Here is a 23,478-nt window from a genome sequence, read left to right as displayed (position 1 = left end):
GAACTCCCATGGGACAAAATTCCGGCACATCGGCATCTCCAAAAACCATAAAAGTAGTTATGGAACATAAAGCCAATAACATTATTATTATTATTTTTAAAAATTTTACCTAGCTCGATAGCTGCAGTCGCTCAAGTGCGGCCAGTATCCAGTATTCGGAAGATAGTGGGTTCAAACCCTACTGTTGGCAACCCTGAATATGGTTTTCCGTGGTTTCCCATTTTCACACCAAGCAAATGCAGGTGTACCTTAATTAAGGCCATGGCTGCTTCCTTTCCACTCCTAGCCCTTTCCTATTCCATTATCGCCAGAACACCTATCCATGTTGGTACGACGTAAAGCAACTGGTAAACAAAAATAAAATAATAATAAATAAATTAATCACTAAGGGGTTAAATAGGGGTTAAGACCCAAAAACAAAAATACTCATTCCTCCGAAACTGTTTATGTTTATGTACGAAGAAGAAATTCCAAATGGCGGTATATATATTTAAATCCTGGATGTAAAACAGGAAATATTTTTAAACATTCCACCCCTAAGGCATTAAATGAGGTTAGTTCCAGAAAAAAAATTATTCATCGCTCCAAAACTGTTTGATGTATGAAGTTATAATTTTACTTTTATGTCCTAGGTGTCAAATTTGATGTACTTCAAAATGTTTTTAATAATAATAATAATAATAATAATAATAATAATAATAATAATAATAATAATAATAATAATAATAATGATGCTATTGGATTTACATCCCACTAACTAATTTTATGATAATCGGAGATGCCGGGGTATCGGAATTTTTTCCCACGGGAGTTGTTTTACGTGCTGGTAAATCTACCGACACGAGGCTGACGTGTTTGAACACCTTCAAATACCACCGGACTGAGTGAGGATCGAACCTGCCTCAACTGTCTGAACCACTCAGCCCAGCAAAAATCACTAACTAGAATCAAAACTGAAGAAGTTTCAAAATGCAATCATAATTCCCCTTAATATTATTTGCAGGAAAGAATTTGGATTTATTTACAGGAAGAGTGAAATCCGGAATCAGCTCAAAATTATTGGATTATATGAATTTAGTGTTGAAATAAACAAGGACAAGGAACTTATGAGACATTATTAATGTCTGCTTTAATAATGGCTTAAACCACCATCATTCTCAAGGTGTCAATTACGTTTGAATTATACTTCTGGTATTATTTCACGATACTTATTTCATTTGGTTCACTGCCAATATCCATTTTTGTCTTCTTTCTCTTTTGTATTGAACGAGAAAAATTTTACACTAGGATCGATATAACGTTCTAAATTATAGTAGTTCATGACATGACAGTGTCGTTTAGCACGACACGGATGTATCATATTGCTTCTATATGTAAATTACATGTTACAATGTTCTATTATACAGACAACTAATCTTTCCCTGAATCAACACCACAGTTGTGCGTTAGTTAAATCAGCACGACTGCTTGCTACCTCACTGTTTCGCCACCTTTAGCGCTAGTAGTCACTTGCCTACCATGTTTTAATGTGTTAGCTGTTTCAAGAATCCTCTTTATTTAAGGTACAACGATCTGTACAAAGTGTATATGAAATTCAATCTCACTGGAAAATATTTTCAATAATCAGATTCAAAAAACATATACTTACGCATCCAGCAGTTTCAAGAACAGTTTTGAATATACTTGGTACTCCTCATCTCCAAAATCACTGGGGTCATGTCTTGCATGTTCATATAAATCGCAGAACTGGTGCACCAATTTCTGGCCCAAACCATTGAGAGGAGCAGCTAGGGTTGTTAGAAGATAAGCCCTCAGATTCTCAGTAGGATGCCGTGACAAACCGTTGTCTTGCTTTGTGATTTCTCGCTCTGTCCAAAATCAAGTACAGAGAAAAATAAATTTTATGAACAGTCTGTTGTTTTTTTTTTTTTTTTTTTAACAACTGAATATGAAGAACACTAAGAACATGTAGGAGCTATTCTCCTTTCCTTTTTTATCTAAGAATACAGTGGTGCATATCAAAAGGGTGACGAGAGAGAAAACAAAGAGTGTCATAAATGCAGCATTTCTTAAGGCTCTGATATATATATATATTTTTTTGCTAGTGGTCTTGCGTCGTACCGACACAGATAGATCTTATGGCGACGATGGGATAGGAAAGGGCAAGGAGTTGGAAGGAAGCGGCCGTGGCCTTGATTAGGGTACAGCCCCAGCATTTGCCTGGTGTGAAAATGGGAAACCATGGAAAACCATCTTCAGGGCTACAAGTTACAATTACAAGTTATAAACCTCATTATAAACTGTATTGGAGATCAACATCAAAGTTTACAAATAAATGAATTATACCACCTTTCCAATACTTCACAAATCTGATAACAGACAGAATTAATAAAACCAAATATGCCACATTTACGTATAATAACCGGAGGATTCGCCAAATTATGAATACGTTCAAGAAACACGGTATGAACATAGCCTTTAGAACTTCTAATATGAACCAAAGTATATTTTTTAATCATGGCAAAATTAATCAGGGAAATCATCGTTACTTGAGATCAGGGGTTTATAGATTGAAATGCTCAGAATGCGGGTTTTCTTATATCGGATAAACTGGGAGGAGCTTTTTCACTAGGTACATGGAGCATTTTAACACAGAAAAACATAATAAATACTCAGCAATGAGTATACACATGAAAGAGACAGGACATCATTTTACTTCCATCGAAAAAGATTTGACGATAATTAGGAGTATGCAAAAAGGTAAGCTTTTGAACGAACTGGAAAGCCTCTATATATTTTTGGATCAGAATTATAATAAGGATAAAAATCTCAATGATGTTACGGGAATCAGAAGTCCTTTACATGAATTAACACCCAAGTTACTAAATACTGTTAAACCAGGTCAGAAAGGAACCCAACAGATGTATAAGTTGTTAAATACGAAGGCTTATACCCCTCCTCCAAACGTTAAGCATGCTTCTCCCACTCGCAAGAATGCCCCTCCTATATCGCCAATGACGTATAAGGGTCCGCCTACCTCATCTCCCCTGTCAGGTTCCCCATTACCTTCTACCCTTCCTCCAAATGTTAAACAAGCTCCCGCCACTCGTAAAAGAGCCCCTCTTATACAGGTAACAATGCAGAAAGATCCGCCCATCTCCTCTCCCACTCTAGGTTCCCCACCACCTCTATCACACAAATACAATACTAGGAGGCGCACTGGCAGACAAGTTAGCAACTCCAAATCAGCAGGACATACCTATCATCTTAATAATAACAAGTAAGCTCTCATTTAAATGTTGGTCAGTTAGGAAATTCACACACATTTATAATATTAAATTTTCCCCCATTTTTCTTTACAGATCCCACTTTCTGTATAAATTGGCCGGAGGTCAAGCACGATGTTCTATACCTCGCAAATTTGTAGAGAAATTAATTGTATGAAAGTGTAAACACCAAAAAGGTGATTTGTACTGAACAGGTGGACAAGAAATACTTATTATAATTGCTGTGTACACACCACTTAGTCGAGCAGCTCATCTTCTTTCTCCCAATTCTTCCCAGCCCAAACTTGGCAACATTTTTGTAACATTACTCTCTGCTCGAAAATCATCCAGAACAAATCGAGCTGCTTTTCTTTGGATTTTTTCCAGTTCTTGAATCAAGTAGTCCTGGTGAGGGTCCCATACACTGGAACCATACTCTAGTTGGGGGTCTTACCAGAGACTTATATGCCCTCTCCTTTACATCCTCACTACAACTCCTAACCACCCTCATAACCATGTGCAGAGATCTGTACCCTTTATTTACAATCCCATTTAAGTGATTACCCCAACGAAGATCTTTCCTTATATTAACACCTAGGTATTTACAATGATCCCCAAAAGAAACTTTCACCCCATCAACGCAGTAATTAAAACTGAGAGGACTTTTCCTGTTTGTGAAACTCACAACCTGTTTTTCAACCCCGTTTATCATCATACCATTGCGTATTGTCCATCTCACAACATTATCAAGGTCTTTTTGCAGTTGCTCACAATCTTGTAATTTATTTATTACTCTATACAGAATAACATCATCCTCAAAAAGCCTTACCTCTGCTTCCACTTCTTTACTCATATCATTTATATATATCTATATATCTATATATAAAGCAAGATGTCCTGACTGACTGATAATCAATGCACAGCAAAACCTACTGGAGATAATAGCATGCACATTTGAGAACATGTTGCTACCGTAGTGTAGATGCGCACTAAGAAAGGATTTTTAAAAGTTCCTATTTTAAAGGGGTGAAAAGGGGTGAAATGTGATTTTACATTTTTGTTGAATATCTCCGTTTTTGTGAAAAATATTGTACTAGTATTCATTCAATATTTCTTTTCTTATAGCATAAATACTATTTTAAAAGAGATTTATAAAATTCCGATTTTAAATGGGTGAAAAGGGATGAAATGTGGTTTTACATTTCTGTTCAATATCTCCGTTTTTGTGAAAAATATTGTACATATATATTCATTCAATCTTCCAAATTGTCTCAATAGTTAGCAAAAATCTTGCATTTCTTGGAAAGTCAACGGAAATATATTTATTTTTCAAGATTTTCCAGATGAAATACTTCTCTTGCGCGCATGAATCTTTGGCTTTTGTCAATCAAAAAGAGCCACGGCACGTTTCAACATATAAGTGTACGCGCCAATTCACTCCGCTTCTGTGTATTTCAAGACGGTAATCAACCAGCGCTGATAGCATAACAGTTAACTCAACGGACTGCAGATTGCAAGAATGCAGGTTCGAATCTGCCTCTTGGCAGCTTTTTTTTAACACAGGAAAATGGTTTTATCAAGGAGAATTATTACCGTTTCATATTTTGTTAGTGGGTTATGCAGCCGCTTACAGTTTAATAAAACAGGCTAGGCGAAAGCAATGCCAGTTCTTCCTTCATTATGATCGGCGCGCGCCTGCGAAATTAGCAAACCTGTTTAAGGTTTGAAGATATGTCACTCATATTGACGAAGGAGAGACCACAGGCAACTTGCATATTGTCGACCAATAATAAATTGAGTGTGATAGAACTGTTGAGCAAGAAGGCTTTGAACCTTGGCAGCCCTTGGTAATAACTATTCCTCCTCAGAAGAGTACTGACTTTTCATATCAGAAGATTCAACGTACTGGTGTGTGATATTTCAAGGAGACAGCTAAATAACAGACTGCAGCGCGAAAACATCTTTTTCACGCGCACAGCATAATGGCAGTAACTTATCTAAACATTAATGGTGAAGTGTTACCACATAACATTGTTTCTATTGTAGGTGACGGTGCGTGTCTATTTAGATCTCTTTCTCACATTTTATATTCTACTCAGTTACGGCATAAAGAAGTTCGTGAAGCTATTGTTTCGTATGTTGTGAACAACTGGGCAGATTTCTCCATTTTCTCCGAAAATCATCTTGGTAATAACTATTCCTCCTCAGAAGAGAACCGACGTTTATGTCAGAAGATTCCACTTATGGTGGAACATGTGAATTGACGGCAGCAGGCAAAAGTACTTCCATTCCACTTTGAAGTTTATTGTGATCAAAAGTTATACTGGGCATTTGGTGATGAAGCTAATACCGTAAAAAGATTGCGATTTACTGGTAATCTTTCCAACGGACATTTTGAAGTATATGAATGTCTGCGCGAAGAAACAAGTGCTTCATTCGTAGTTACAAAAGTATCCAAAAAACGTCGTACTCGATACTCAAATGCTACTAGAAAAATACAATTAAAAAATGCAGCAGCCACATTTTTACAGAATAATCCTTCGGCACATACCATTGCTGCAAGTAAATACCAAAAGAAAAATCCCAAAGTCCAAAGAGCAGTGGCATCGATATACCTGAAAAATAATCCCGAGGTTCATAGAGCAGCGGCAGCTACATACCAGCAAAATAATCGCGAAAAACACAGGACAATTCAAACGCGATATGAGCAGCATCACCCTGGGGTCCGAAAAGAAAGACGACTGCGTCCATGGAAAATTAAGTTTCGTTCCGAGATGTCTTGCGATCCTGAAATTAATTACAAAGATAACAGCTTGATAACCATTGGTACAATGACCCATAAATGCCAATTCTGCAATGCTCTCAAGAGGAAAGATGAAACACCAGGCATGTGTTGCGATTCTGGCAAGGTTCAGCTGCCACCCACACCAATCTCCACCTGAACCATTGTACAATTTACTAACGGGTGCCCATCCAGATCATGGTCATTTTTTGGATCGAATTAAAAAATATAACAGCTGTTTTCAAATGACATCTTTTGGTGCTAAACAAGTCATCCAACACAGCTTTATGCCAACTTTCAAAGTACAAGGTCAAATTTATCATTCCATAGGCAGTCTATTGCCAAATGCTCATCAGGATCCTGAATTTTTGCAGATTTACTTTGTTGGTGAAGATGAAAGAGAAGCACAAATACGATGTTCTAAGATATCAGATGTTAAGCCGGCTTTGGTTAAACAATTGCAAAAAATGTTCCATGATGTTAACTGTTATGTGAAGAATTTGAAAACAGCTCTTGAGAAGGTGCCTTCAGGATGTCAAGATTTTAAGGTAGTTATTCATGCGAACAGACAGCCGGCTGACGCTCACAGTGGACGATATAATGCTCCAACATCTAATGAGGTTGCTTTAGTAATTGTTGGCGAACAATTTGAAAAACGAGATATAGTTATTCAGAGCCAAAATGATAAACTCAAACGTATCAGTGAAATTCATCTGTCTTATGATGCCTTCAATATCCTATGATGTTTTGTTATGGTGAGGATGGCTATTCAGTAAATATTCCTCAACATGATCCTCATAAAAATATTTTTTTGAACAAAAAGGTATCAGCAGTGAGCTATTATGCCTTTCGAATAACGGTGTGAGAGGACGAAGATAATTTACTCTTACGTTTTGGTGCTTTGTTAAATCAATATTTAGTTGATATGTATGGAAAAATAGAAACTGAGAGGCTAAATTTCATTCGCAACAATCAAAAACAGCTAAGAGCAGAAAATTATATTCATTTAAGAGATGCAGTAAGCAGGCAAGATATAAGTGCCGATCAACTTGGACAAAGAGTAATTCTGCCTTCATCATTTACCGGAGGACCTCGATACATGCATGAACGCATGCAAGATGCAATTACATACGTACGTCATTACGGAAGTCCTGATCTTTTTATTACATTTACGTGCAATCCAAAATGGATTGAAATTTCGGAAGCAATCTGGAAAGGGCAAAAGCACTACAATCGTCACGATATAATTTCTAGGGTATTACGATTGAATGTGAAAAAACTACTAATGGACCTTTTCAATAAAGCAGGAATTTTCGGCGATGTACGTTGTTACATGTACTCAGTAGAATGGCAGAAACGTGGATTGCCTCACATTCATATATTACTGTGGTTGATGGAAAGCATACTGTTTAACAAGATCGATAACATCATTTGTGCCGAAATTCCTGATACAAATAAAGATCATATTTTACACGATATTATCAAGTCTACAATGATTCATGGACCTTGCGGTAGTTTGAATCCCAATGCACCTTGCATGAAAGATGGACGTTGCAGTAAGAGATACCCACGACCACTTCTTCGTCAAACACAAACTGGCCATGATGGTTATCCGCTGTATAAAAGATTGGCTCCACAAGATGGAGGATTCACATTGCAGATCAATGGTGTAGAGCTTGACAACAGATGGGTAGTGCCTTTCAATCCTGTTTTATTTCGCTTATTAAAAGCTCACGTTAATGTGGAACACAGCAGATCTGTTAAGTCGGTTAAATATGCATGCAAGAACATCAACAAAGGCTGCGACCAAGCAGCTATTTCACTACAAAATGAAGCACTTGATGAGGTAAAATTATATGAAACAGGAAGGTATATTAGTAGCTCAGAGGCAGTGCGGCGAATTCTGGGATTTCCTATTCATGAAAGACATCCTACAGTTTTCCATCTAGATGTACATCTTGAGAATGGGCAACGTGTCTATTTCACTTTGAATAATTTGACAGAAAAAGTCATGAATCCTCCAAAAACTACTCTTTTGCCTTTCTTTGATTTATGTGATACGGATTCTTTTGCAAAAACTCTCCTGTACCATGAGATTCCATCATACTATGTATGTATGGCAGAACAATAAATTCGTAAGAAGAAAACGAGGCGATGACGATGAAGGTTGGCCAGGAGTTAAAAAAGATTCTGCATTAGCAAGGGTATATACTATTCCTCCAAATAATACAGAATGCTACCACCTCCGATTCCTTCTTCACGAAGTTCGAGGACCAACATCGTTTTCTTCAATAAAGACTGTGGATGGTGTCCTACATTGTACATTCCAAGGTGCATGCAAAGCTCTGGGATTATTAGAAAATGACAGACACTGGGAGTTAACTCTTGAAGAAGTGGCATTGAGTAAATCTCCGTATAAAGTACGTGAACTTTTCGTTGTTTTGCTAGTGTTTTGTCAAATTTCTGATCCCGCCAATCTTTGGGAAAAGTTCAAAGATCTTTTGTCAGAGGACATCTTATGGCATACAGGAAAGTAGGTGAAAGATTCTACTGTAAATCAAAGTGAAGTTTACAACCAATGCCTATTATTAATCAAAGACTGAGTGTTATCTGTAGGAGGACAGAATTTAAATCAGTATGGCTTACATCAACCCATAAGGTCAGGAAATGAAAAGAATAAAGAATACATATAGGAAACCAATTACGACATTCAATCTTTGGAACGACTGATAACTACCAGCGAAAAATCTTTAACTACAGAACAACTTGCAGTATATCATAAAATTCTCAGTAGCATACAGTCTGAATGTGGAGAAATCTTCTTCTTAGATGCTCCAGGTGGTACGGGAAAAACATTCCTGATAAATTTGCTATTGGCAAAAGTCAGAAGTACTAGAAACATTGCTGTAGCTGCCACACCGCCTGGGATCGCCGCAACATTACTGGAGGGAGGTCAAACAGCGCATGCAGCCTTCAAGCTGCCTCTTAATCTTACTCGCACTGAGGCCCCCATCTGTTATATTTCTAAACAATCTAACACGGCCCAGGTTTTGCGAGAGTGTAAACTCATTGTTTGGGACGAAAGTACAATGGGACATAAAAGCGGGTTTGAGGCTCTCGATAATACTCTCCAAGACTTAAGAAATAACAAAGATATAATGGATGGAGTTACTGTGCTACTCGCTGGAGATTTTCGTCGAACTTTACCAGTGATACCAAGAAGGACACGTGCTGACGAGGCAAAGGCATGTGTAAAAACGTCATACTTATGGTCTAAAGTACACAAACTTACTTTGAGAAAAAATATGAGGGTCCATTTGAGTGGTGATCTCTTGGCTGGCGAATTTTCGGAACTTCTTCTGAAAATCGGAAATGGAGAATTATCAGAAGTCGCTGGGAAAATTTTGATTCCTGAAGGTTTAGGTTCAGTAGTAAATTCTTTAGGAAGTCTTATTTCAAAGATATATCCCGATGTCGCTAATCTGAAAGACAAATCTATGGACTGGCTATGCGAGCGAGCAATTCTTACACCAAAAAATGAGACGGCTAATGAAATAAACGAAGCATTGCTTACATATTTTGATGAGAAGAAATAGAGTATAAATCAGTCGACACGGAATTACAAACGGACGATGCTGTGAATTATCCAGTAGAATTCCTAAATACTCTTAACCCTCCAGGATTCCCATCTCACAAACACCTGTCATGTTGTTACATAACCTCAAACCACCTAAGTTGTGCAATGGCACTAGATTACATGTGACGGGTTTAAAAAGAAATTTAATAGCAGCTACTATTATTACAGGGTGTGCTCGAGGAGAATCAGTGTCCATTCCACGAATACCACTTATACCATCAGATTCTCTGTTTGAGTTTAAAAGACTGCAATTGCCAATTAGAGTATGCTTTGCTATGACAATTAATAAATCCCAAGGCCAGAGTTTAACATTTGCAGGAATCGACCTGCGCAAAGACTGCTTTTCCCACGGACAATTTTATGTTGCCTGTTCCAGAGTAAGTTCTCCAAGCAGCTTAATTCTTTTGGCACCAGAAGGAAGAACTGCCAATATTGTATATAAAGAAGTTCTAAACTGAATAATCATATTTAAAATTCTTCTTTTATTTCTTTTTATGTGATACGCACGATTTTACGTTACTTATTCATTGATTAAGGTTATTAAAGTTCATGTTTTCTACAGACATTGAAGTTATTTGATGCTTAGGTTTTATATAGCAAATATTTGTATTTTAACTCTGAATTTTGATTTCATAATTAAAAGTTAATTTTTAAGATTAAGACGATTTAAATAAGCTCATTCATACCTTTAATATTTCATTATTATTTTATTCCATTCATAAAGCATGCAAAGAAATTGTTACAAAAGAAGTAATGTAAAATATTAATATATTTACATTTCGAGATCACAGGGAATTTTAAATTTCATTTAACAGCGAACTTGGAATACACGTGAAACTTTTCAATTCCAGCCGAAACCGGGACAGGAAAACACATCATTTACGTTCACGTCTTACATTTCTTACGAAAGTCGATGAACGCATACGGTAGGTTGGTGGCCTTCAAAAGAAAATGGGAAATAAAAAAAATATTATGTGGCATAACTCATCTATCACGCGAGCAAAGTCACGGGCAAAGCGGTAGTCATCATCATCACCATCATTTCCCTTTATCCAGCTGTACCCGGGTAGGGGCAAATATGGTTCCTCTCCACTTTCTTCGGTCTTTCCACCACTCCTCCTCCAACACTGTGTCCCAGTCCAGGTTTCTTTCTATAATGCTGCATTGGATGGTATCCTTCCATTTCAATCGTGGTCGTCGACGGCCTCTCCTTCCTTGGATTTGCATTTCCATCACCTTTTTTGGCATTCTTTCGTCGCTCATCCGCTTTATATGCCCAAACCATCTTAGTCGGCTCTTCTCTATTCTATCATTCATTTTTTCCACTCCAATTTCTTCCCGGATTTTCTCATTCCTTATTTTGTCTCTTCTACTCTTCTGTATCATACTCCTCAAGAACTTCATTTCGGCTGCCTGTATTCGACTCTCATTCTTCTTTGTCATTGTCCAAGTTTCTGCTCCGTAAGTTGTTATGGGTACGTAATACATCTTGTACATAGAATCCTTTGCTTCTGTTGGCACATCTTTGTCCCATAACGTGTCTTACACTATGATAGAAACAACTTCCAGCTTGAATCCTTTTACTAATCTCAGCATCCAGTCGAGCATTCTCCATTAATTCACTCCCCAGGTATTTAAATGTTTCCACTACTTCCAGGGGCTTGTCTGCAAGTCTAATCTGACCTTTCCCTTCTTTATCCCCTCTAGTCATAACAAGAGTTTTACTCTTTTCTACACTTATTTTCAATCCACATTCTTCGATCTTCCCATTCACCACATTCAACTGTTCTTGAACCTTCCTGTCGTCTTCTCCCCAAATCACAATATCATCTGCAAATAACATCATGTTCATTTCTCTTTCTCTTCCTCCATATGCTGCTTTTGCTGTTCTCATGATGTCATCCATTACTATTGTAAACAGGATTGGTGATAGAACACTTCCCTGTCTCAGTCCTCAGCGGTAGTAAGAAAACATAAAGGTTCAATAATATTGCCTTGAGGATTCCCCTTTTCATTATTACAGGGTCAGATAAAGCTTCGCCTACTCTAATTCTCTGAGATCTATTTTCAAGAAATATGGCAACCCATTCAGTCACTCTTTTGTCTAGCCCAATTGCACTCATTTTTGCCAGTAGTCTCCCATGATCCACCCTATCAAATGCTTTAGATAGGTCAATCGTGATACAGTCCATTTGACCTCCTGAATCCAAGATATCTGCTATATCTCGCTGGAATCCTACAAGTTGAGCTTCAGTGGAATAACATTTCCTAAAACCGAACTGCCTTCTATCGAACCAGTTATTAATTTTGCAAACATGTCTAATATAATCAGAAGGAATGCCTTCCCAAAGCTTACATGCAATGCATGTCAAACTTACTGGCCTATAATTTTCAGCTTTATGTCTATCAGCCTTTCCTTTATACACAGGGGCTACAATAGCAACTCTCCATTCATTTGGCACAGCTCCTTCAAGCAAACAATAATCAAATAAGTACTTCGCATATGGTACTATATCCCAACCCATTGTCTTTAGTATATCCCCAGAAATCTGATCAATTCCAGCCGCATTTCTAGTTTTCAACTTTTGTATCTTATTGTAAATATCATTGTTATCATATGTAGTGTAAATGTTAATACTTTTTTTAGCATATGTCACCTCCTCTATCTGGACATTATCCTTGTAACCAACAATCTTTACATACTGCTGACTGAATAGTTCTGCCTTTTTAAGATCATCACATACACACTCCCTTTGTTCTTTAATGATTCCTGCAGTGTCCTTCTTGGAACCTGTTTCTGCCTTAAAGTACCTATACATACTCTTCCATTCACTAAAATGTGTATGACTGCCAATTATGCTCGCCATCATATTATCCTTAGCTGCCTTCTTTGCTAGATTCAATTTTCGAGTAAGTTCCTTCAATTTCTCCTTACTTCCACAGCCAATTCTAACTATTTCTTTCCAATCTGCACCTCCTTCTTAGTCTCTTTGGGCCGATTGCAGAAACGGTATTTAGACGATGTCTACGGTTAACAAATGCCTAAACATGGCTGCTGCATTGCAGAGATGTTATTTATCACTTAGACACCGTCTAAAACTGATGTTTAACCGGTCATGTTTAAACACTGCTGAGAGCACTGTTTAACCTCAAATGAGAGGAGTGAATCACAATCAGAGGTTATGTACCATGAAATATGTAATTTGTATTATCATGTTGAGACGATTCCAGGAAGAAAAGTTAGTCCGATAGCCTCTCTGTGGGTCGTCCGCTGCTAAATCGCAGCCATTAGTTTGACATGCACGGGGAGATAGATCTTAAAATAAGGTTTCGCTTTTCGAGAGACTTGTTTCTTGAGACTGACAAAGTGACAGTCCGGTAACTGTCAACTTGAATACAATTCTTGGCAACTGATATATTTTATTATGTACATGAGGTAATTTCCATACAATTATAGGTCACTTCGACTACATACATATGAGAATTACGTGTCCCGATCGTCTGAGGGCTGTCACATATATCAACCAGGAGGGATTCGCTTATATTTACTTCCAAGTAAACACACATAATAGTGAAAACTAAAAAGTAGGTTGTATGGGATTTATATATATATATATAATTGTATAAGTTTTCGGCAACTATCAGATAGGAAAAGGCAAGTGGTGGTAATTATCGTTTAAAGAAGACTGGGGAAGAAGAGCCGTGGCCATAATAACAGCCCTAGTATTTGCCTGGTGTAAAAATAGGAAAAATACGGAAAACAATCTTCACGGCTGCTGATGATGCGTTTCGAACCTACGATCTCCAGAATGCAAGCTACATCTACATGGCCCGTACAACACACCCGGTTACGCATTACTATTGCTTCATCTTCCCTTCGTCGAAGGTACCGTATTTATGAGTAGATTACACTCACTGTAACAACGCTATAACGAAAGTTACACTTCCCCATATGGTAGCGTGTCACTTTAGTGTCGATATTATGAGATTTAATTTCCACCGAAAGCGATACTCTTATCTGTGGGCAAGTCATGCTCAGCCATATTTGAGTAATGTGTAGGAAGACAAACAGCTGACTGGTGTTTGGCGCGCGCACCGATGAATTTCATTGGTTGCGACAAGCAAAGAGTTGTGATATACTAACAATTTGTTGGTTATTTTGATCCACCTTTTCAATACAAATTACAGTTTGTGTTGCTAAGTTGTAATGTTACAACACTAATTTACCGGGACATGTTTCGCTTTTATTCACAAGCATCATCAGCCTATACAATTGCCTCAAGGTTTGTCATATTTGGATTGTTGTTACAAATTTCATTACATTGAATGTAAATCTAATTTCAGTGATAACAATATTTAAAACACAAGAATAATATACACATTAAAAATTATGACAATATGATTTGCAATGTTAAAATGGAGTAACTCTTAATTCTAAAACACATTGACGTCCAAAACACAGTTTTTACAATTTGAAAATTTGGCTAAAAATTGTTTGCAATGTTAAAATTGATTCAACTATAATTTGGCATTAAAATTTGAGTCATAAATATAAATATTGGATGTTAATATATAGGAGCCATAGTTTCTGAAGTGCGTTGGTTTCTAGAATACAGTAACATTTCAGTATTGAGAATTTTAGTTAAGAATTGTGCTCTCTAAATAATGTTATTTAAAAAGACTGTAATTTTGCATTATGCGTGATTAGTCATGATGATAATCTAGAATTGAAGTCTTGGGTTCGTTGGAAAATGGCTTCTAGATTTGATGAGGCTTGCTGCTGCAGTTTGGCAATTTGATCAGAGGAAGTATTGACATATTTAATTCTTGTTTGTAGCGACCAGACTCTCCGTTGGAAGTTGATTGTTTTGATGTAAGTTATGGTGAAAAGGGGCTTCAATCCAAATTTTGAGTATCTGATTATGTTTCTTTCGATTTATAGAATGGAAGAAGCATCTGGAACAAATGGAAATGAACTTAAGTAATATTGTGTGTGTGTTGTGCTTGTAATGTGAGTGTTGATGTTGCATTATCACTTACCCCTTTGTCTGCTGCTACAGAATCTTGTGGACCTTATTGCGTTACTGTGACTATTGTCTGTTGTGGCTCTACTCCTTGTGTTGTACATATGAAAGAGCTGTTGTGAAGGGCGAGTAGGGGGTTGAGGGGAAGAGATGTTGGGCGGGGCGTTTGCTATTGACATGCTATGTGGTAGAGAATTCTTATCTGTTGTCGAGGTGGGGGTAGAGAACGATCCTGCAGGCGGGGCGTTAAGCTTTGGCGTGTTATGTGGAGGGGGACTTTTTTGCGTTGCCTTTTTGATTCTTTTGATTATTGTAAGGTCTTTGTCTATTGAGGTGTAATGATGGCCGGTTTCTTTCATATGATTACTCATTGCGGAGTATTTATTGTGTTTTAAGGCGTGAGACAGTATTAAGTAGTTTGAGACTCCCCCCATATCCTTTTCGAACTGGCGTGTGTGCGCTGCCATCTGGAAATTCTGCGTCAATCGGCGTTTGCCAATGTACTTTTTTGAGGACAGGATGCCGTGCGCTCCTGTTATGAGTATTGTGTCGGCGCCTACTGCGCGTGCGCGAGTTGGTGCAGCGAGTCTAGTGCGGACGACCCGCGACTACTTCCGGGGAGTCGGCGTTCTGCAGCCGCCATTGATGGACGTGAATGTGTGTGTTCCGCTATGCGGCGGGTGGCTGTGCTGAAACCCCCGTGAAATCCAACTTAAGAGGGATAATCCCTTATTGCATTAGTTGCTGGCCTCCTACTGTTTAATTGGACTATGTTTTTGCTACGATAATTCTCCAGGATCCTTGGTGAACAACTTTAGTTCACGGCCTCGTGGTTGCCGCTCTTCAATAACAATGGCCAGGTTTGAACTTCTCAATTTTTCTGGACTCAAAGGTATGTAACTGTTTTGGATTAAAGTAATTCTGGGGAAGCAAGAAGATTAATGTGTTTCGGCGTACTTCAAGATAACTGTAATAACAATAATAATAATAATAATAATAATAATGATAATTTGGATTAAGACTTCCTCTTCGAAATTTGTGCTGGATATCGTGTGCGTCTGTGAACCATAGGAAACGGTTTCGGCAATTAATCATTTTAGAATGCAGTTCGCATGGTGAAAGAAATTAGCGTGTTTATCTTAAAATTAAGTAAAAGTTTTTTTTGCACTTTGATTGTACCTTAAGGTGTGAACCAAGGCGCTGTTTCCAAGGTAGCGGGGTTAGCTTTCCTTCGGGTTCCTTGCCTTCTGGGATTTATTTCTCCTTGCTTTGTTTTATTGCGTTGTTTCTGGGATTTCTGTGAAATTTTATTTTAATTTAAAACCGTTGGTTTTCCTTCTTATTTGTAGACTGTGCTTCGCTTGTCCGTTACTATGGCAACGCGTGTTTGGGTCATTGTCGTGGGCGGGTTGGTTTTTAATGGGATTGTTGTTGGTTCGTGTGTTTTTCTTGGATGAAATGTTTTTGTTGCCTGGGATCGTTGGCTTTTCTTTCATATAAAGTGATTAATTTCGGCCAACCTCTTTGTCGTTTCGTCTCGTTCCTTGTCTGGGCGAAATGTGTAACTTCTACCTTTATTTTCGTGTGCCCTTGGAAATTGCGCTTGGTAGAAATTGGAATGGATTGTGGTAAAGTTAAAAGGCAACCGGCCTAAAGGTCATGGAACTACTGATTGTTTACTAAGTATGGTATTTGTTTTTCTCTTTAACGCGTGATTGATCACATTTAAATCAATATTTTACTTATCTTGTTTGAGGTATGGAGGTCGCTGTTGTTTTTCCTTGTTGATATTTACGGATTAGTTCCTTTATTATTTGTTAAATGAAGTCTACATTTTCTTATTTAAAGCTGCCTTGTTGGCTATTTATTTTTTTTATTTTTTTTTTTTTGCTAGGGGCTTTACGTCGCACCGACACAGATAGGTCTTATGGCGACGATGGGATAGGAAAGGCCTAGGAGTTGGAAGGAAGCGGCCGTGGCCTTAATTAAGGTACAGCCCCAGCATTTGCAGCTATTTATTTACTAAACATATTAAGTTCTTGCAAGTTAATCCTATTACTGTTAAACGAGTATTTACATTCTTTTAAACACCTGGTTCAAGTTATTATCCGACTTTGATCTTCTCTTTTATGATGAACCTAGGTGTCCCCCAGATATTATCTTTTTGAATTGTTACCTCTCATTTTAATTTCTATTAAAATTTTCTTTCATATTACTTAAAAGTTGGTTTTCATTTACCACATTTGGTGCAGCGCTGCAACTATTTCTTTGTTTGGGTGTCCACGGGCCTTAAGCCGCTTTTCCTCCACGTTTTGGGTAAGTGTCTCTATTTTTTTTTCCTTTTGGGTAATTTTAGTATTATGTTGTTGGCTGGTGTTGTTTTTATCCTTGAATTTTTTGATGTACTGTGACTTGTTGTTGCTCTTTTGCCCCTTGTTCTCTCTTGTGTTCACTTAATCTACCCATTTGGGGCGGACACAATAGCAACCTTCACACCAGGCTGTGTCTCTCTCTCTCTCTCTCTTTCTCTTTCTTTTTTTACCTCAGCTGGTGGGTAAGGTTATTCACCTCATCACCGCTAGGATGTTACCGGGGTCCTAGAGGGTGGTGCCGGTTAGAGGCGTTAAAGTGTTCCATGTATCTGGTTAGGAAACTGCGTCCAGTTTGGCCAACATATGAAGATTTACACTGTGCGCATGTTAGTCTGTATATTCCAGAGCCTTGAAATTTGTTATTGTAGGCATTTACTGTGTTATGGTTAAAAAATAAGATTTTGTTAGTGTTATATGTTTTAAAGGCTATTTGCATATCCCGTTTTTTGAGTGGGTTTGCTATTTGGTGAATCTTTGAACTGGTGTAAGTGAAGGTTGCGTATTTGGATTTTTTATTCTTTTCCGGTGTGAGGTTTGTGGCTATTTTGAGCTTTACATTGTTGATGATTCGATTTACTATGTCTGCTTTATATCCATTGGCTAGTGCTAGTTCTTTTACAAAATTTATTTCTTTTGTAAAATTCGCGGGTGATAAGGGTATTTTGTAGGCTCTGTAGACCATACTGAAAAAGGTTGCTTGTTTGTGGGATTTGGGGTGGAGTGAGTCATTTCTTATTGTTATTGGCGTGTGTGTTGGTTTTCTGTATATCTGATAATCAAATCTAGAAGCCATTTTCCAACGAACCCAAGACTTCAATTCTAGATTATCATCATGACTAATCACGCATAATGCAAAATTACAGTCTTTTTAAATAACATTATTTAGAGAGCACAATTCTTAACTAAAATTCTCAATACTGAAATGTTACTGTATTCTAGAAACCAACGCACTTCAGAAACTATGGCTCCTATATATTAACATCCAATATTTATATTTATGACTCAAATTTTAATGCCAAATTATAGTTGAATCAATTTTAACATTGCAAACAATTTTTAGCCAAATTTTCAAATTGTAAAAACTGTGTTTTGGACGTCAATGTGTTTTAGAATTAAGAGTTACTCCATTTTAACATTGCAAATCATATTGTCATAATTTTTAATGTGTATATTATTCTCGTGTTTTAAATATTGTTATCACTGAAATTAGATTTACATTCAATGTAATGAAATTTGTAACAACAATCCAAATATGACAAACCTTGAGGCAATTGTATAGGCTGATGATGCTTGTGAATAAAAGCGAAACATGTCCCGGTAAATTAGTGTTGTAACATTACAACTTAGCAACACAAACTGTAATTTGTATTGAAAAGGTGGATCATAACCAACAAATTGTTAGTATATCATAGCATAGTTCAATACGGGTCTAATAATGAGATTAGTTACATGTAAAGCAAAGAGTTGCATGAAAGATATTTCTGTCTCCATTTTCAAACCAAAATTGAAACTTTAAGGGATGTCTAATTAAACATCGACTGAACATTGTTTATGCAATGGAAGATCGTGAACAATTTAGACGTTGGTTACGTAGACGATATCTAAGGCTTAAAACTAGTCATCGTTTCTGCAATCGGCCCTTTATTTCTCTATTATAATAAGGACATTCCTTACCACCCTTAAAGGTACAAACTTGTTTTCACTATCCTCAACAATTGCTTTAAACCCATCCCAGAGTCTGTTTACATTTTTATTTACCGTTTTCAACCTATCGTAGTTACTATACTTTTTAGAAACTGCCTGATGCCTGATTTATCAGCCATATGGTACTGCCTAATAGTCCTACTCTTAAGACCTTCCTTTCTATCACATTTATTTTTAACTACGACAAAAACAGCTTCATGATCACTAATACCATCTATTACTTCGGTTTCTCTATAGAGCTCATCTGGTTTTATCAGCACCACGTCCAGGATATTTTTCCCTCTAGTTGGTTCGATTACTTTCTGAATCTGCTGTCCTTCCCATATTAGCTTATTTACCATTTGTTGGTCATGCTTCCTGTCGTTTGCATTTCCTTCCCAATTGACATTTGGTAAAATCAGATCTCCCGCTACAATCACATTCCTTTCCATGTCGTTTCCCACATAGCTGATTATCTTATCAAATAATTCTGAATCCATGTCAGCGCTACCCTTTCCCTGTCTGTACACTCCAAAGACATCAAGCTGCCTATTATCTTTAGAAATGAGCCTTCCACCTAGAATTTCAAGTTTGTCATCTTTAACATTTTCGTAGCTTATAAATTCTTCTTTCACTAGAATGAATACTCCCCCTCCCACCATTCCTATCCTATCTCTACGATACACACTCCAGTTCCGTGAGAAAATTTCTGTATCCATTATATAATTTCTCAGCCATGACTCAACTCCTATTACAATGTATGGTAAGTATATATCTATTAAATTACTTAATTCTGTTCCTTTCTTTACAATACTTCTACAGTTCAACACTATCATTTTTATATCACCCCTACTTGATTTCCAGATCTCTGTACCCTTATCACCACTCCCTAGCCCACCTTGTTTCCCTGAATATACCTCCCTATTACCCTTCTAAATAAATTTCGTAACTTACACTACCACTGCGGTTTAAATGAAGGCCATCTGAGTGCAGATCCCTATCTCCTACCCACCCATTAGGATCTAGAAATCTCACTCCAAGTTTCCCACACACCCACTCCATAGTCTTGTTGGAACTGCTGTAGAAATCTGTGGCAAAACTAGTAGTAAAGTAAAGGAAAGAAAAACAGCCTGGTGGAATGATGAAGTAAAGAGTACAGTTCAGAAGAAAAATGAAGCAAGAAAAGCTCGAGATAAAGAAATTCAGAAAGGAGATGAAAAAGATGAATTAAAAAAGTGAAATACAACAGACATACAGAGACTGTAAACTGCTAGTGAAACTAACAGTAGCAGTAAACAAAAGTCCACTGGGCGAGTTGGGCGTGCGGTTAGAGGCGCGCGGCTCTGAACTTGCATCCGGGAGATAGTGGGTTCGAATCTCACCGCCGGCAGCCCTGAAGATGGTTTTCCATGGTTTCCTTTTTTCACACCAGGCAAATGCTGGGGCTGTACCTTAGTTAAGGCCACAGCCGCTTCCTTCCAACTCCTAGGCCTTTCCTACCCCATCATCGCTGTAAGACCTATCTGTGTCGGTGCGACATAAAACCACTAGCAAAAAAAAAAAAAAAAAAAAAAAAAAAATCTAGGCTTGATTTTAAAAATAAAATGGAAGAAGATAGTAAAGCAAATTCCAAATTGCTGTACAGTGTTACTAGAAATACCAGGCGTAAAGGCGTAATTATGAGCAAATAATAGCTTTACAGGAACCAGATGAGAGCATCACTAGGGAAGACACAGAAATGAGAGAAATTATGAAATTGTACTTTGAGAGTTTATAGAATGGTATAGAAAAGGACTCCAGTCCTAATGTATGGACTCAGTCAAGCTGCAGTGATAATATATCTAAAGAAACGCCACCAACTTGGAGTGAAGTAGAATCAGCCTTTAAAAGTATGTGCAATGAACGAGCTACTGGCTTTGATGAACTAAGTGCAGACATGATTAAAGCTGCTGGCCCGCAAGGAATTCAATGGCTATAGAGGGTGATAAGGGCAATATGAAAGGATAAAATACTGTATTTACGTGAATAATACCCACATATTTTTTTTAAATTGAGACATGAAATTGGGGTGCGGGTTTTATTTGAGTCAATGTTGGCATTTAAAAAAATCAAAATCAGCCTTCCTAAAATTAGGGTGCGGGGATTATTCGTTTAAATACAGTAATACCAGATGACTGGAAAAAGGGATATTACCTTACTGTCCCATGGTTTAAAAATATTTGAGAAGATTCTTGAGAAAAGATTAAGGAAAATTATTGAACCCCAACTGCAAGAAGAACAATATGGATTTGGGAAAGATAGATCAACTATAGACCTCATATTCACACTGAAAATGATATTAGAAAAGCACTGGGAGAAAGATTGTAACTTGATATCTGTGTTTCTAGACATCGAAAAAGCATTCGATAGTGACACTAGAACAACTATTTGGAAGTGTCTTAAAAAGAAGAATGTATCTATGGAACTCATTCAGAGAATAAAAATGCTTTATGATGACTGCTACAGCTGTGCTCATTGTAGGAAATGGATATTCAGATTGGTTCCAGACATCTAGAGGAGTCAAACAAGGCAGTGCCCTTTTACCATTACTATTCATCACCATCATGGATGAAATCATAAAAGAAGTGAAGCAGAACACCAACATGGATCTTAAAGCATTTGCTTTTGCAGATGATATAGTTACCTGGGGACATAGCAAGATGGAAGTTCGGGAAAGGCTGAACGTGTGGAATGATCATCTGAAAAAATATGGACTGAAAGTAAGTGCTACAAAAACTGCTGCAATGCCTGTTAATAGACAGAGAAGTAAAGATAATATAATGCCGGAGGGTGTACAATTGGAAACAGTAAACCAGCATCAGTACCTTAAATGCATAATATCAAGTGACAACAGAATACAGCTTGAATGAAATAACCGTATTCAGAAATCCAGTTAATTCTATCAGCAAGTTTGACATCTGCTCTGGAATAAACAAGTGCCACTAAGTTCAAAACAAATTCTGTTTCGAACATACTTTGTCCCTATATCAACTTCTGGGTTGGAAACATGCACAACTACCAAAAAAGATGACAATAGACTTCAGGCTTCAGAAATGAAGTTTCTAAGAAGCATTCTGCAAAAGACTAGGGAAGACAAAGTAAGAAATGAGAAGATTAGAGAACAAGCTGGAATAAATCAGTCCCTGAAGGAGATCATAACTAGGGCACGTTTGCGATGGTTTGGTCACGTCAAATGTATGACAGAAAGAAGAATTGCAAAACAATGGTTGCATACTGAGATTACTGGAAAGAGACCTGCTGGAAGACCTAGCAGGAGATGGCCGGACCAAGTGAAGGAAGATATCACATCCAAAGGAATCAACTGGGATGAAGTCTTGAAGGAGCAGTGGGAAAACCCCAGGAAACTTGATGATGATGACTTCAGTGAAAATCAATAAACAAAATTATGTAGAAATTACATACATACATACATACATACCCCACGTCGTTCCATCTTAAGCGATGGGTCGGCAAACGAGGCTTCTCCACCAGTTGCGGTCCCTGAACTTCTCTCCTTCTTCAAAGCTTTCCAAAGTATGTCCTGTCTGTTGAATGTCAATTTTCACCATGTCCTTGTACCTGAGTCTTGGTCGCCCTCTTGGTCTTTTGTCTTCAAGTTTTAGAACGTACATTTTTTTGGTAATCTGTTATTACCCATGCGTCGCATATGTCCATACCATCTCAGTCGCTGCACTGTTATTTTGTCCTGCAGTCTTACAACTTGAGCCTGCTTGCGGATTTCCTCATTACGGACTCTGTCCCTCCGTGTTTTGCCGATCATGCTATGGACAAATTTCATTTCTGCTGCCTGGATTCTACTAACATCTTTGTTTCTCATGGTCCATGTTTCGCAACTATAGGTCAGGATTGGTACGTAATAAGTTTTATATATGACTCTCTTACATTTTGTTGGTATTTTCTTGTTCCATATTATGTCTTTAACTATTTTGTAAAAGTTGCTACCTGCCTGAATTCTGTGGGAAATTTCCTTATCTATAGAAACAGTATCAGAGATAACACTTCCAAGATATTTGAATTGATGGTTCATCTGTAGCTGTTTCCCCTCCATTTCAATGTGTCCCATTGGTTGCCCGTATCTCTTCATGACCATAACCTCACTTTTCTCTTGGCTGAAGATGAGTCCATATTCTTTAGCAGATTCTGCCCAGGAGTTTATTTGTCCTTGAAGATCTTCTTTAGAGTCTCCCCACAAGCATATATCATCCGCAAACAATATAACTTTCATTTTCTTACTTCCAATGGTTTGGTGAACTTTTCTCTGAATCTCGTTCATCACAGTCATGAAAGGAAGAGGAGACAGAACACCACCCTGTCTTAACCCAGATTTTATATCAAAGGTTTCAGTCATTCCTACAGGTGTTTTGACTTTACTTCGGGTATCTTCATACAAATTCTTGATCCGGTGTATCATGTCATCCTGTATTCCAATTTTCTTCAGTACTTCCCACACCTTCTCTCTATTCACTGCATCAAATGCTTTCTTGATATCCAGAAAGGCTAACCACAAATCTCGGTTGTGTTCATAGTACTTTTCCATTAACTGACGAACTGTAAAGATTAAATCAGTTGTTGATCTCCCATTCCTGAATTCGTACTGTTCTTCGAAGAGGTTCTCTTCAATAAGGGGTCTGATTTTATGCTCTATAATTCTTTC

The 23,478-nt window shown here is 37.5% G+C and overlaps 1 protein-coding gene across 1 annotated transcript in view; it reads right to left on the bottom strand.

Moving 5' to 3' along the window:
- LOC136872063 (protein C1orf43 homolog) overlaps window positions 1–23,478 on the bottom strand; it is a 47,344-nt gene that overhangs the window by 9,820 nt on the left and 14,046 nt on the right. The window contains exon 3 of the mRNA XM_067145920.2: window positions 1,649–1,868. Within this exon, the coding sequence (XP_067002021.1) occupies window positions 1,649–1,868 (220 nt within the window). The remainder of the gene's footprint in view (window positions 1–1,648; window positions 1,869–23,478) is intronic.

This window comes from Anabrus simplex, chromosome 4 (genome assembly GCF_040414725.1).
Source record: "Anabrus simplex isolate iqAnaSimp1 chromosome 4, ASM4041472v1, whole genome shotgun sequence".
In the NCBI taxonomy this organism is placed as follows: Eukaryota; Metazoa; Arthropoda; class Insecta; order Orthoptera; family Tettigoniidae; genus Anabrus; species Anabrus simplex.
The sequence above is the reverse complement of the archived record's forward strand: the minus strand, read 5'-3'. Positions and strand labels throughout refer to the sequence as shown.